The following is a 14,598-nucleotide window of genomic DNA, read 5'->3' on the forward strand; positions in this document are numbered from 1 at the left end:
CACACACACACACACACACACACACACACACTCACACAACTTCTGACACTGCCCTTTGCCACCTGAGGAACTGACCATAGGCAAACTCCTGAATGGTTTCTGGAGGCAGTTTCTGCATCCATTTTGGTTGATGACATTAATAAAGGCGACCCTGCATCACCTGTCTGTCCATACCCGGGGCCTGCGGGGTCCCTGGACGGCAGTTGAACAAGTACGGATCACTGCCCACCCTGGTGGCCCGCCCTGCAGGGACAGGCTTCCCTGATGTGCTGAAGGGGGAAGTGACATCTATGCAGCGTGAACAGTCTGAGTAGAGGCTCCATCTCCAAAGTCATCTGAATCAAATGCAAGATTCCTGTGCGAGCCTCACCTTCCCCTCCCTTCTCTCCTTAAAGGACAACTTTCAAAGTATGATAAACATACAGGAAAATGTATAGTTGGATGCATTTCCTCCAAGCAAGTGTGCCTGTGTAACCAGAACCCAGATCAGAACATAGCCAGCCCCTCCCCCGCCAACCTGAGCCCCTCAGGCTCCTTCCCAGACTCCACCCCCTTCCCCAGGGACAGGTAGCATCTCGATTGGACACCAGATATTAGTTTGGCCTGTTTTTGACCCTGGTAGAAATCAGGATTTCTAACCTGCCCACTATTGACATTTGAGGCTGGATAATTCTGTGTTGTCGGGGCTGTAGGATGGGTAGCAGCATCCCTGGCCCCCACCGACCATTTTTCTTCCAAATCAATTGACCGCATTTACGGGAATCGATTTCTGTACGCTCTGTTCTGTTTCATTGATCTACGTGTCCATTCCTTTGCCAACTCCACACTGTCTTGCTAACTGCAGCCTTATCGTAAGTCTTGAAATAACAGTACTGTGAGCTCCTGGACCCTGTTTTTCTTGTTCAAAACTGTTTTGGCTACACTTGGTCCTTTGTCTTTGCAGATACAAAGCTGGGGGCAGCTTACTTGCATCTACAAAAATTCCTGCTAGGATTTTGATTGGGATAGCACTGAATCTAGACATGAATTGGGGGAGAATTCACATCTTAACAATATCGAATCTTCCAGTTCATGACCATAGTATTTCTCATTCTTAGTATTTTTAGATTTTCTTTGCTTTATTTCATCAATATTTTGTTGTTTTCAGCACTCAGATCACGCACATATTGTTAGATTTATACTTAAGTTAGTTTTGGGCTTTTGGGGGTGTTCATATAATTGGGATTTTCTGAATTCCAATTGTGTATTGTTTGAATATAGAGATATAATTGACCTTTTTTATAGTTTAAGGATGATGTTAGCTCCAGGCTTCCTGTTTGTTGTTTATCAGATTTAGGGAGTTCTCTTCTGTTTTCAGTTTGACAAATGTTCATATCATGAATGGATGTTTGGTTTTGTCAAATGCTTTTTCTGCACCTGCTGATAGGATTATATTTTGTTTCTTGTTACTTCCACTAGAGTAGTGAATTATATTAATTGATTTTTGAAATGTTCGGCCCGGCTCGCATTATCCTTTTTCCATATTGCTGGATTCTGTTTGCCAATATCTGTGTCTACTTTGGGTCTATGTTCAATTAGGATATCGATCTGCAGTTTTCTCGTCCCATCTTTGATTTTGCTAGCAGAGTAACGCTGGTGTCATTAACATGATTTGGAAAGCGTTCCATAACATGAGTTGGAAAGCGTCTTCTACTTTCTGGAAGAGACTGTGTAGAATTGGTATTATTCTTCCTTCTGTATTTGGTAGAATTTGCCAGGGAAGCCATTTGGAGATTCTTTTTTCAGAAGATCTCTGCCTTGCCCTTTGTAACCAGTGGTCCCAATGTCACTTCCGGCTGTAAAGCCGTGGCGGTGCTGGGTCTGCTGCACAGCCGCCTCTCAGGGCTGGGTCTGGACCTGGGTTTGCATCTTAGTTCCATTCCCAGAGGCTTCACTGCGTGTGTTTGGGTCGCTTCCGCGCAAGCACCCCTGCGGGCAAGCCCAGAAGGTGCGCAGGTTCAGACACAGACTAGGGCCTCCCCTCATCAGCTTTTTTCCCCTGGGACACTCTTTGGCTCCCAGGAGCCCTCTTTCCTAACCCTCTGACTGGAAATTCAGTGTTTCTGTCACCTTCATCCTCCTGTGCTGTCACACAGTTCTGCGCTGCCAGATGCCCGCTGGGCAAAGGAGAGAAAAGACAAGGGAAGCTCCCCCACACTCTTCTGACCACAGGGGCCCTTTTCTCGGTTCTTCTGGCCGGAGAGGAGGGTTTTCTCTTGTGCTTTAGGTACCCGTGTCCCTACCGCCGCCATCACGGCCATAGAGGCGCAGCCCAGCAGCTGAGGCTCCTCCGGGGGTGGGGCCAGAGAGAGAATAAAGAAAAAAAGAAAGAAATTGGGGATCCCCCAAACTCTCCAGCTCCAGGAGCCCCTCTTCTCAGTTCTCTGCCTAGAAAGAGGGCGTTTCTCCTGGGGCTTTTGCTGTGGGAGCTGAGCAACAGGCAGGGAGACCCGTCTGTCTTCAGGCTTTCTCCCACTGCCTACTCTTGCCAGATGCTCAGGACCTCCATTTGTGTATCGTCCAGAGTTCCTAGTTGTACTCTGTAACGGGCTTACTCGTTCTTGGCTGGCACTAGAAAAGCCTTTTCATTGTATTTTAACTTTTGCATAAGGATCCCCTGGGTCTGGGGCTGGAATTCTCGCTGTTTAGACAGGAAATAGGCCCAACAGAGGAAGTGGCGGCGTCCAGCAGGCACAGGCGGGCCTGGGGCCAGGACTGCTTGTCCTCCTCGGGGGATGGGGGGGGGCGTCTTCTGCACGTTTTCGGCCCCATGCTTCCTCCTCTCCCTGGGTCAGGAGTCGCGACTTTCCAGCATGCCCCACGGTCCCCACCTGAGCCTCCTGGAAGTCTGTGCCGATTAGTAAGATTCCACATGTGGGCAAGGAAAGCTCGGGCCACCTTTTTCTCTCCCTGATGCTTCCGCCCTGATGGGTCTTCAGCCCTCACCTTCAGAACTCGCGGTCAGGGGATCGCCGTTTATCTTGCAGGGGGCCTTCCATTTCTCTTCTCGTGTTTCCAGTGGAATTCACTTAAAATTAACCAACTCTGAAAGTGGAAAATGGAGAAAATCAAGAGTTCCACTCAGGTGAGGCCTTGAGAGGGCAGCAGGCCCGGCTCTGCCCTGGGCGCCCGGGGCCACCCTGCGCGACAGCCACAATGACACTGACAGTTGCGGCTCATGAGTATTGAGATTTACAGCTGGGTGCTGTGTGTTTCAGACTCATGAGCACATTTCACCCCCACAGCACCTTATCAGATGGTTTCCACTATTATCCTCATTTTATATATAAGGAAGCGGAGGCCCAGAGAGGGCCAGTCACTTGCCCATGTCACACAGCTGGAAAGTAGCAGCGCGGGGGTCCAGTCTCATGCCTGATTCTTCAGCTCAAAGTAATTAACCCCATCCTACCCTGCTTCACGTGTGAGACCCCGTTGCCTTGTTCTTATCTCTGTTAAAGTGCATGTAATGCCGTTTTAGGATGATGTGTTTGAGTCTATATTCCTCGTGAATGCTGAGCACTTCAAGGTCAGAGGTCACGGGTTACCCTTGGCGTCCTGAGTGTCTGTCTGCCTCCTGGTGCATCTATCCAGCCTTTATATTTGGACCACAGAGACCCTGCGAGAATTTAGTGATGACAGGACTTACTTTACAATGTTGGTAAGCTGGCCGGAGTGGTCCTGGAATTTTCCGATGAACTAGGTCACCCAGAGAGCCTGGGCCACAGATGGCATGCCCAGAAGAGACAAAATTGAGGGCGTGGTTGCTGTGCAAATTCTGAAATTGCAGCCATTTCTCAGGTTGGCTGCCTATTGTGTTGCCAGATTTAGAAAATAAAAATATAGGACGCCCAGATAAACTTGAATGTCAGGTAAATGTTTACTATAATTTTTTACTTCAGTTGTGTCCAACGCAATATTTGGGATATACTTACACGTAAAGAAAGGATTTTGTTGTTGTTTCTCTGCAATTCAGATTTAATGGGGTGTCCTGTTTGTCCTCCTGAGGATTTTATCTAAGGGTTTATCTGACAATTCTCCCCACGCTGGCATCCACTTTAGGGCCATCTATAACTGACTCTGAGTTTCTTGGTATCTGGCAAGGACCTCTGAGCAGTGAGCATGACCTTGGCGATCACGCATCTGAGCTGCTCCCCAGTAAGTGAGGCTCCGAGAGGGAGGCAGGACTCCAGTGGGGCCAGAACCCCAGTCTCCTGGCTCCGAGGAGATGGGGGAAAACAGTACAAATGTTTGTACTCCTGTACAAATTTAGCTTTAAAATCCACAGTCCAAGAGCATCAAATTCTATAGTTGTGGCCTCCAGGGCCCTGCGGATGGCCTTGTAAGGGAGGAGAGTCTGGTGGAGGCCAGAGCATGGCCAGCAGGCCCACTTCACAGAGCCTCCTAACAAAAGCCCATTCTCCCTTGTTTTCCCAACACTGAAGGGTGGTCATTATTCAGGGAAGTGCCCGAGCCATGTCTGGTCACCCTGCTTTGAAGATTTCCTTTTGAAAGCATTTACTGTTTCTTTCTCGGGAGAGGCCCAGCTTAGGGAAGATTTATGTAACCTCTGTCTCCTCAGTGGGAACAGATGGGGACCAGCAGGCCTCTCCTGTCCTCTGAGCAGCTCTGCTGTGGGGGGCAGGGTGGGGATGGCATGGCCCCCAGGGGGCGGTGCCCCAGTGTCCATGACGGCTGTGCCCTCCTGAGCCCCTCCACACAGCGCTCAGCCACCATGTGCTACATGGTGACCCCAACACTGAGGGACAGGACCCTGTGGGCTGGGGCACCATCCTGGCTTCAGAGAGCGGCTGGTCCCACAGTGGTGATTATAACCACCTCATGTGCCATGCACTCTAGTGTTCGAAGTGTTGTTCTTAAGGTTATAAAGTTTAAAATACCATATGCCCACTGACCAGAATAGATCGCTTTTAAGTATTTCATCATGTTCACTCATCTTTTCTTATAGTAAAATATTACAGACAAAATTGGTCTCCTTTGTCCCCCATGTCCCCCTGTCTCAGAGGCAGCTGCTATGGTGAACCTGGATGGTATATTCACAATCCATGGTTATACCTTTACTTACATATATGTGGATCCAGGCATAATATATAGTATTATTTTGTAGACATGTTTTTAATTTCAGGAATGGTATCTGAGTTTATTTTGTGGCTTGTCTTTTCTCCCTAGAAAACATTTTTCACGTAGTGTGGGAGCCTTCTGCAACTTCCTCCTATAAGAAAGCTTGTATTAATTTCCCCATTTTTAAATGAGAGACCTGAGCCCCAGAGAGATTAAGAAATAGCCCCAAATAGCACAGCGAGGATGTGTTAGCGCTAGGGCCAAATCTCATCATGCCCTGGGGTCCTAGCTTATAGTCCCAGAATTCATTCATTCACCTAATATTTTTTGAGTGTCTGCACTGTTCTAGGCCTTGGGGATAATGATGGAAATAGGGAAGTCCCTGCCTTCCTAGACATTATGGCCAGGAAGCCCATATACTTAACACTGACCTTGAACACTGGCCATGGGTCCACTATGTCCTGGTGCCCCCACTTCAACAAGCCAACAAGTGTTTTTCTGATCTTGACATGATCTGATGGGGAGACGAGGCCCCCCTCCACCCAACCCCGTACCCTATCCATGTTGCTCTGATTGTTACTGTTTAACTCAGCAAGGGGAATCTTCTGTTCTTGTTTTGCCTCCTTGGCCACACCCTTCTCTGCATGACAGCCCTTTCAGTGTTTGAAGTTAGGGATTGTGCCCCCAAACCTGCTCCCACCCAAGGATTCCATTCTCAGGGGCCAGTGAGACGATCCCTGCCCACTGGTGTGAGAAGGTCTAGTTACCACCCAGAGGACATCTTCAACAGTGGCTTAAAAGTAGCAGGGGCCGGCTGGAGGGCCATTCCAAGGCACCTTCCAGATGCTTCTCTCAACACCTGCTTCCGAGCTGACTTCAGCCTCCATTCCCTCATTCTGACCGTGCGTGAGTCAGTTCCTGATTGACTCTCCCCAATTTCCAAATGATGGAATTGAGGCTGACCTCTGTGTGTGTTTGTTTTCTATTCATGCGGCGGCCATGGGAGGCACTGGGAGTCTCTCTCCTGGGGACCCTGTGCCTGTGTACCAGAAGCCCTAAAATGTTCCTACCACAGACTAGGAAGTTCTATATCTTGGAGTCTGCCCCAGTAAATAAAAATGCATGAATGCACACCCAAATGTATGTACAAAATGTTTATCTGTGCATTATTTATCATAGGAAAAATTGAAATTACTTATTTATTTATTTTTTTAGTTGAGCCATCCTGCCACCTGTTGGCAGCTCAGCCGCAGCTCAGCTTGGGCGGGACTCTTGAGCGAGTTCTTAACCAATTGAGCCATTTGGCCGGCCCTGAAATTCTGAAATCTCCACTTCTAGGGGAAATGGTTAAATTGTGGCTTGTATTTATGATAGGATATTATACTACTATTAAAATGGTATATTGATGGACTTTTTATACAGGAATATAAAACCACATGCTTAAACGTGTTCTGTCTCTCTCGTGGATGCTCTCTCTCTCCCTCTCTCTCAAACACACACACACACACACACACACACACACACACACACACACACACAGAAAAAAAGATTCTAAAGGAAAAATATTAAAATGTTAACAGTGATCATCCCAAAGTGGTGGGATTATGATTCTCACTTTTTTCTTTATCCTCTTTTATATTTTCTTAATGTTCTATGCTGAGCATATGTTACTCTTAAAATTAGAAGAAAACTAAAGGCATTTTACAACCCATGCTGTCATGGAGGGGCCTGGCATTGAGAGATGGGACATTTGAAAGTCCCAAGGAGTTGCCAGCTAGTTGTCGGATGAGGTGCCAAGCTGTTGCGTGCCTTAATGCTTCCATCTGCAAAATGGGTGTGGGTGTCTGCCTCCAATGGTTGCTGTGAATACTGACTTTTGTAGATTAAAATATATACTGTCAATTATAAAAAAGCAAAAGCAGAGTCCTGTTAGATGGTGTATCTTCGCAGGCGGTGGCTTGGCCACAGAGATGTCCCTCTGGATGGCAGTTTTCCCAAGCCTCCAGGACCCTGGTTGGTTAATTCTCTCTCTCATCCTTCACAGCTGCCCATGATGGGAGGAGCCTTCATGGACTCGCCCAATGAGGACTTCAGCGCCGAGTACTCGCTCTTCAACTCCTCCACCAACGTCCACGCGGCCTCCAATGGCCAGGGCCAGCCGGAGGAGCCTCCGCGGTCCTCTAACGACGCTGTCTTGCTCTGGATTGCCATCATAGCGACGCTGGGGAACATTGTGGTGGTGGGTGTGGTGTACGCCTTCACCTTCTGAGCGACAGGAGCCGAGAGCTCCAGGTGGCCTCCCCTGCGCGGGGCTCACGGGGGATGAGGCTTGGTTTGTTTGCAGGGGGCGCCGTCGCTGTTGGCCTTTGGCTGCGCCCACGTTCCAGAGCCAGGACTTCGGACCAGCGCACGGCCTCTCCAGGGGCAGTGACCACGCGTCTGGAACTTCCCTAAGCAGCCCTGATTTCAACTATCCCATGCCGTGGTCAAGCTGATCCTGAAAACATGGAGGCGTGAGCTTCCAGCCCCTGGAGGCACGGCAGCGCAAGGCCTTGGAAGAGCAGACTGAGGAATTCTTGAAACTGCTTTCCAAGAATAAGAGAAAGACCCAAGGGAACGAGTTCGATTCAAGATACAGACATGGCTGGGCCATCGCTTGCTGGCAGTAAATAATCACTTATGTGTCTCGTCATGCAGACTTGTCTCGTGTGTGGGGTGCAGGGCCCGAGCACCCTCAGAACTTGATGTTCCCATCCCAATCTCATTCAGACCCTTGGAATATTGGTGTCGGCCACTTGAAGGGCTATAGGACGTTCCTCATTTGACCTGGAAATAGCACCTTTGTCACCAGACATCTGGCCCCTTACGAAACCCAAAACATCAGGAAAGCCAAGAATGGGAGGATTACTGGTGACATGGTGGGATTTCTGGGTGACATGGTGGGATTTCTGGGGTAGTGTTTGTGTGGGGTGGGGTTCTGCTAGATGGGCTTTCTCCTCTTTTTGAAAAGAGGAGAAGAGGAGCCTTTAAAAATTAGATCTGCCACACAGTTGACTCTTCAGGCCACTCACATGAAAGATTCTCTTTGTTGTCTGAGAAATCACAGAATTTTAGAGATCAATAAGGCTGGTGTCCACTTCATCATTTAACGGATGGGCAGGAGAGGACGCTGGCTTGCCTGTGCTTCCCGGGCATGTTAGTGAAGGGACCAGATCAGAAGGGACCCTTCCTGACCCAGCTCGGGGGTCTCTCTGAGCCCTCTTTCTAGCAGGTTCCTGCCTCCTCAGCTGCCTTCAGGGAGTACCCAGAGGACCCTGAGCTGTGCCAAGTGGGTGGGGCATTCAGGCGCCTGCATTTTAAACTCCGTCTGGCTACCGTGCACGCTCTTTCTTGCAGATGTGAATGAGCTCTGCCCGAGTCCGTTTCCCTACATTCTTGGGGGGCCTGGCAAACGAGAGAGCCCCCATGTAAAGACCAGAGTGGATGGGACGTGCTGGGGGAACAGCATGGGAAAGGGCCCACTTTTCTTTAGACCTTAGGAAAGGCCATTGTACAGGACCCCTTGTCCCGAGGCAGCCACCCAATGTGACAAGATGGGGAGTAGGGGGACTCACTCGCCTACAGGCAGCGGGTGACTCTGTTCTTGTCTTCTCCTTGTGCCATACAAAAGAAAATAAATAAATGGCACAAAGTCCCCCTCTGTGGTTGAGAAACTTGAAAGACTGGTTTAAAAAATCCCTTGTGGATGTTTGGGGACAATTACAAAAAGGCTGAATTTGTCACTGTGGTCTCAGGAGAAACGAGTGTTCTTGGGGAAAGGCAAAGGGACATCTTCATTGTCCAGGGGCTGCCAGTCGCCTCTGGAAGGCTGGCACTGAGCTGCTGTGATAACAGGATTACCAGCCCGACCTCCAGACAGCACCAGCAGATGGCCGCCAGCTCTTATAGGTCACATCTGTCACTGCAGCCATGTATCCATCCACAAATGCTTTGGCTTAAGTGGAGGTCAGGAGCTCAGAGAGCTGGCGAGACATCGAAGAGAGGGAGAAGGGATGTGGGGCCTCCTTCATGGATTCCTTCTGAAATTACTGACGGGCCCTGCTCTCTGCAAGCCCAGCCTGAAGCCTGGGCCAGCTAGTCAGCCGTCGTGTGCCCATCATCCTAACAGACTCCTCTGTCAAGCCCCCATGTCTGCCCCATGAGCAAGGTCTTTCTTAGCTGAAGGAGCGAGGTCAGGGCCAGGGTAAGGAGACAAGGTGATGCTCGCTGTCTTCACGGGGCGTCACTCAGCCCCAATACTCTGATTCTTCACCTTCTGACCTCACATCGCTGGGGGAGTCTGCAGCCTGGAAGGGGCAGATGGCATCTCCCCATCTGTAAATGGCCTGTGGAGATGGTAGTGGAAGAGAGGGCTCTGTGTTTGCTGTGATGGGGGAAGGAAAGGATGGCCTCTAGCTTTAGAGGACCTAGCTTCCCAGGGCAGCCCTGTGGGCCTGCTGCTCACTGGGCACTTCTGGGCACAGGGATCTCCCCCCATGAATGTTCGTGGGGTTTTTTACCCCTGACATACATGTCAGTTAAATTTGACTTTCAACTCTTTCTCTCTTTTCAGTGTTAGGGCCATAGATAGTCAGGAGCTTTAGGGACCACCTTGTCTAAACTTTACGTTATACAGATTGCAGTGACTTGTTCAGGATCATTCCATCTCAACCTCCTATGGTTTCATTATCCATCATTGCTCTAATACACAGATAAAGCTCAGAGAAGTGGAGTGACTTGCCTGAGGCTGCACAGCATGAAAGTGACAAGTTGGGATTTGAACCTGGACCATCTAGCTCTAAAGCCAGCCTCTTTCTGCAACACCATGCTGTCTTCAGTGACTGGGTGTTACCTCCAGGGCACATTTAAACAAGGCCCTGAATCTAGAGGCCATTTCCCAAAGTCCCACGTCATGGTGTGGCTGGGCCAGCACCGGCTCCCACAGTTAGAAGTCTTAGGATAGGGCATGGTTGTCCCCCTGCCCAGGTTTCAGGGTGGTGGTCCCTGTCACCTGCCCGCCTCTTTAAAGTTGAGCACAAGTCTGTTTTGTATGGCCAGAGAAGTTCCCAGAAACCAGCTTTCTGAGGACGCATGCAGAGGGGAGCCCCACAGAGGAGCCCCCAGGCGTGAGGCTTGTGCAGCCAGAATTGGTGAGGGGGGTCATGGGACAGCCTATGTTGTAGGTTGGGTCCCAGCTGCGGCTCAGGCTTTCGGCTGAACCCCAGGACTCCCCCCGAGCAGGAGGAATGGTGCTCCTCTGTTGGACCCCATCCTGGGGTGCCCATCTGGCTTCTCCTGGGTGAGGTGGCCCCAGAACCCACTTGGACCTAAGGAGCCAGTGGAGGGGCTGGCCTATTTAGTAGCTGCTCCTCAGAGAAGGGGTCCTACATGTGCTGGAATGTTCTTTGTGCTTGCCCATCCATTTCCCTTTTGCAAGCTGTCGGTGTCTCAACCTGTGTTTATGTGCATGAGGGACACCTCAGGAAACAGAGCAACCCCTGCTTTATGAGGTCGTGTGTCCTGTCACTGCAGCTTTGGCGGAGAGGCTGGAGTGTGTCCTAAGGGGACTCCACCTCCTATAGGGGCCTGGGCAAGATGACCGGTCTGCCAGTTTCTGCTGTGTCATTGCTGTCCCTCCCTTTTTCTATGAGATCAACGTCAAGAGGCAAGTGAGACAGCCCTGACCCTCTATACTCTCCTCCAGAGAGAGACAACCATATCCCCTTTCAGGAATCCCCTGGGATCCGAGGGAGAAAGGAAGAGAGGGCAGGTGAGTGGCACTTGGCTAGAGAGGCAACAGGCCATCTTCTAGCCCGTTCTAAATGGAAGGCTTGGACGCCTGCCAGGTCACTTGCATATGCTGGACTCTCTCCCTGGAGACGAGAGATTCGCCGTCTGTACTGTTGCCGGATTCCTTCAAGTGGTACTCTCTGTCAGGAGCGCGACCTCATTTATGACCTTCCTTCATTATTAGTAGTGCTTTTATGATTATTATTATTATTATTCCTGCTGTCATTTATTGTGCATCTTCCTTATGCTATGAACATTTGCATCTCATTTACTTCTCAAGTCACCCCTCGGGAGCAGGAGTGAGAGTGCAGAGAACTGCACATTTATATTGTCCACTTTTCTGTTGAGAAAACTGAGGCCAGGCTATGTGCCCGAGAACCCGCAGTGGAGGAGCTGTGATCGGGCTCCAGCTCTGTTGCCTGTACAGGCTGGGCAGTTACCCTACAGCTCCCTGCGTCCACACCCTCCATGGTGAGCCCCCTAGAACGGTCGATCCCAACATGGGCCTCCGAGGCTGGGGCTGGAGAGTGGATTTTGAGTTGTGAGTCCTGGAAAGGGCAGGGCAGCCATATTTATGTCTCAGAAGCTCACAGCCTTAAGGGGCTTCAGAGAGCATCCAATCAGGACCTTTAATTTTGGGGAGGGCAGCTGGGCTACACGGTAAATTAGTGGAGCACTAACAAGGCTCCGACTCCTGGCTTAGGGCACCATCTCCCAGAATGCTGGGCATTCGCTAGGGAGCTCTGGACGGCCCTGGGACAGGCATATGTTCTGTGCCACCTGTCACCCTGCCCCTTTGCCATGTCCTGCAAATGCTCTTTGCCTCCAGAGTAAGTCCTGGGTGGGCTGGACACCCAAGAAGCAGTGCGCGGGGCCAGAGGGAGCAGCTGGAGCCTGAATGCTCCGTGTCTGCCTGGTCCACCCCGCCCGCCTGCTCCGCTGGCTCCACAGAACCCTGACCTTGGTCATTCTGTGAGAGGGGCGGAGGAGAGGCTGGGCAAGTGAGCACTGAGAGCCCATAGGACAGAGTCTATAATCTCCAAGCAGAAAAAGAGGCCACTCCGAGAAACCCACGTAACCAAAATTAAACGGTGGCCAGATGTTTCAAGCGAGGTATTTCTGAGATCAGACCTTAAGCAGTTCCTTTTTTTTTTTTTTGGGTGGGGGGGTTTGTTAGGGGACAAAACAATGCAAACCCTAGTGACTGAAGAGTGGAAGGAGTCCCCCAGAGTGAGAAAACGCTAGCTAGGAACATAATGGAATGGTCAAAAGTACATAAAATGGACTACATCAATTTTGGAACGTAAGTCTGCCTTGTTTATTCTGAGTCATGGTAAAACTCATAAATTGTTTCATCAAGATGGATAATAAAAGCAGAGAAAGCCCTTGCAGAGGCTGGACAGGTGGCACAGTACCCAGGCTGTACAGTGCGGACGTGCGCCTGCGCAGACCTCTCCGTCTCCGTGGCGGACCCAGATCTTCATTCCGCACCGAGCCCACTCCACGTGGCTGAGCAGCCGCCGCTGGCACCACTGTCTGTCTCACCAGCTGTCTTTTCCCCAACATCATCATTGGAGAATCACTGCATTTTCAGTTCAGAGCATTGTCCCAGCAATCCCGATGGCTCTGACCTGGGCTCTTGTAAATTGGCAGGAAAGGGACTTCCAACCTTTTACACTTGAGGAAACTGAGTCTCCGAGGGGTTTGGGAGAGTTGCCAGGTCTTGAGCCCAAGACATCTGTCTACAAAGTTTTGGAACCAGTTGCTTCTCAACGGAAAATTTTGTCCCCCAGAGGACTTTGGCAAAGTCTGGAGTCAATTTTGGTTTTCACAACTTGCAGAGGAAGAGGGGTGGTTCTAGTGGCATTGAGTGGATAGAAGCCAGTGATACTGCCCAACAGCCCCCACGACAATTCTCTGGCCCCAAAACACCAATAGTGCAGAGGTTAGGAAACCCAGCACTAGGCCATACTGTCTCTGATCCCCAAACTATGCTATTTCCCCAAGGTCCCCGTTGCCCCATTTGTGAGTTATTGAATAAATCAAAGCTCTTCTGAGCAACAGCAGTCAGCGTGGTTGCTGCCTCGAGTTCAAATAGTTCCAGTCGCGGGCAGTGATCTGGGATCTAGCAAGACGTGTCCATGTCCACTGTCTTGGGCTTTCGGGGGGAGTCCCAGGCTGGATGGAGAAAACCCTACAGAGTGGGTGCAAGGGCAGGACAGAACCTGCCCCCTGTCCCCCCCCCACACACACACACCCAGTTACTGTGTGTCTCTGGGGCCTTGAGGGACCTGGCCTCCCGCCCATGCCTTTGAAGCACAGCTTGGCGGGAAGCTTACAAAGCATGGGGGGGGGGTGCTGCTTAACAACCTTTGGGCAAATGTACATCTCCTTGTTTCTGACCCTTTCCACATGTCCCGCCCTTTTTCTCCCACTTGACAGCTTACACACTCTTTCTACTAAGAGTTTTACAGAAAACTTATTCTTGTAACTAGCCGCCCTCCCGACCCCAGTTCTTCCGAGAGAATCGGAACAGGTTCACTGTTTTACTAACGTTTTCATAATCAACTTATGTCAATGTAAGTCGTTTCCTGAATAAAAAGGTATTTTAACTATTCCTATAGTCCTTTGCTACCCAAGCCCTCTGGTTTCACGATGAGATCAGTCACTAACTTGACTACTGCGAAAGAAAGGCTATTTCCCAATGTAGGGCTTCAGTGTGCTCTTTTGATTAAAAATACCTAACTTTAATTGATGTCAAAATGTGGCTGTGGAATCGTGTCCCTTTGACTGTTAGCGCTGTTGGTGTTGTCGTTTTTTATTATATTAATTAAAAGAAAATAATAACTCCTAAGTGCCTGAGTCCAAGCTGTGCTTTGTCCCCAGGAGACGGTCCACCTATCTTTGTGAGGCTCAGCTCAGTCACCTCCATTCTGTTCCTTCTGCCCCCCCCACCCCCAGGCAGGGCGACCCCTCCTCCCGTATGCCCCTCCCCAGACGCCTCATCAGCACTCCTGTAGCAAACCCCAGAAGCCCTGTTCACTTACCCACCACCCGTTTCCCCACCCTCTTGTCATCTGAGAGCAAAGTTTATCTCATTCAACTTTTTATCCCCTGCACCTAGCACGGTGCCTGGCTCATAGTAAACACCCAGCAGACATTCAGGGAGTGAATGAAGGATACCTGAAAGACCAGCCCCGCAAATTCCCATCCTACCTGGGACAGTGAGTGTGCAGTTTGTTTTTTCATTGGTTCACTGGTCACCACAAACATACAGCACTTCCTGGGTGTTCTGTGCAGCTCTAAGCTCTTTACGTGTACAGTGACTCTGTGTAAGTAGGTACTACGGTTATCCTGTTTTTACATATGAGGAAACTGAGGTTGGAAGGTTTCTCACCCAAGGCTGTGTGGCTGGCTGGTGAGTGGCAGGACCAGGAACGGAACACAGGATTGGCTCCCAGACCATATTCTAATGGCTGTAAAACGCCCCCTGAACATTTGTTCAACGCTGACTGCAGGGGCCCTGTGCCAGGAGCAGGGACACTGGGGCAGGTAAGCAGACCCTGCTCTGAACATGTCTTTGATGGGGAGAGAGGCACAAATAATATCACTGTCAGGTGCTATGTGCTGAAATGATAGGGACCAAGCATT

General features: G+C 50.2%; 1 protein-coding gene across 1 annotated transcript in view; it reads left to right on the plus strand.

Moving 5' to 3' along the window:
- Nucleotides 1-12,872, plus strand: part of CUNH14orf132 (chromosome unknown C14orf132 homolog) — a 46,113-nt gene extending 33,241 nt beyond the window's left edge. The window contains exon 2 of the mRNA XM_019642516.1: nt 7,163-12,872. Within this exon, the coding sequence (XP_019498061.1) occupies nt 7,163-7,387 (225 nt within the window). The 3' untranslated portion in view covers nt 7,388-12,872. The remainder of the gene's footprint in view (nt 1-7,162) is intronic.
- Nucleotides 12,873-14,598: the final 1,726 nt, after the last annotated feature.

Source organism: Hipposideros armiger, unplaced genomic scaffold, assembly GCF_001890085.2.
Source record: "Hipposideros armiger isolate ML-2016 unplaced genomic scaffold, ASM189008v1 scaffold_69, whole genome shotgun sequence".
Lineage (NCBI taxonomy): Eukaryota > Metazoa > Chordata > Mammalia > Chiroptera > Hipposideridae > Hipposideros > Hipposideros armiger.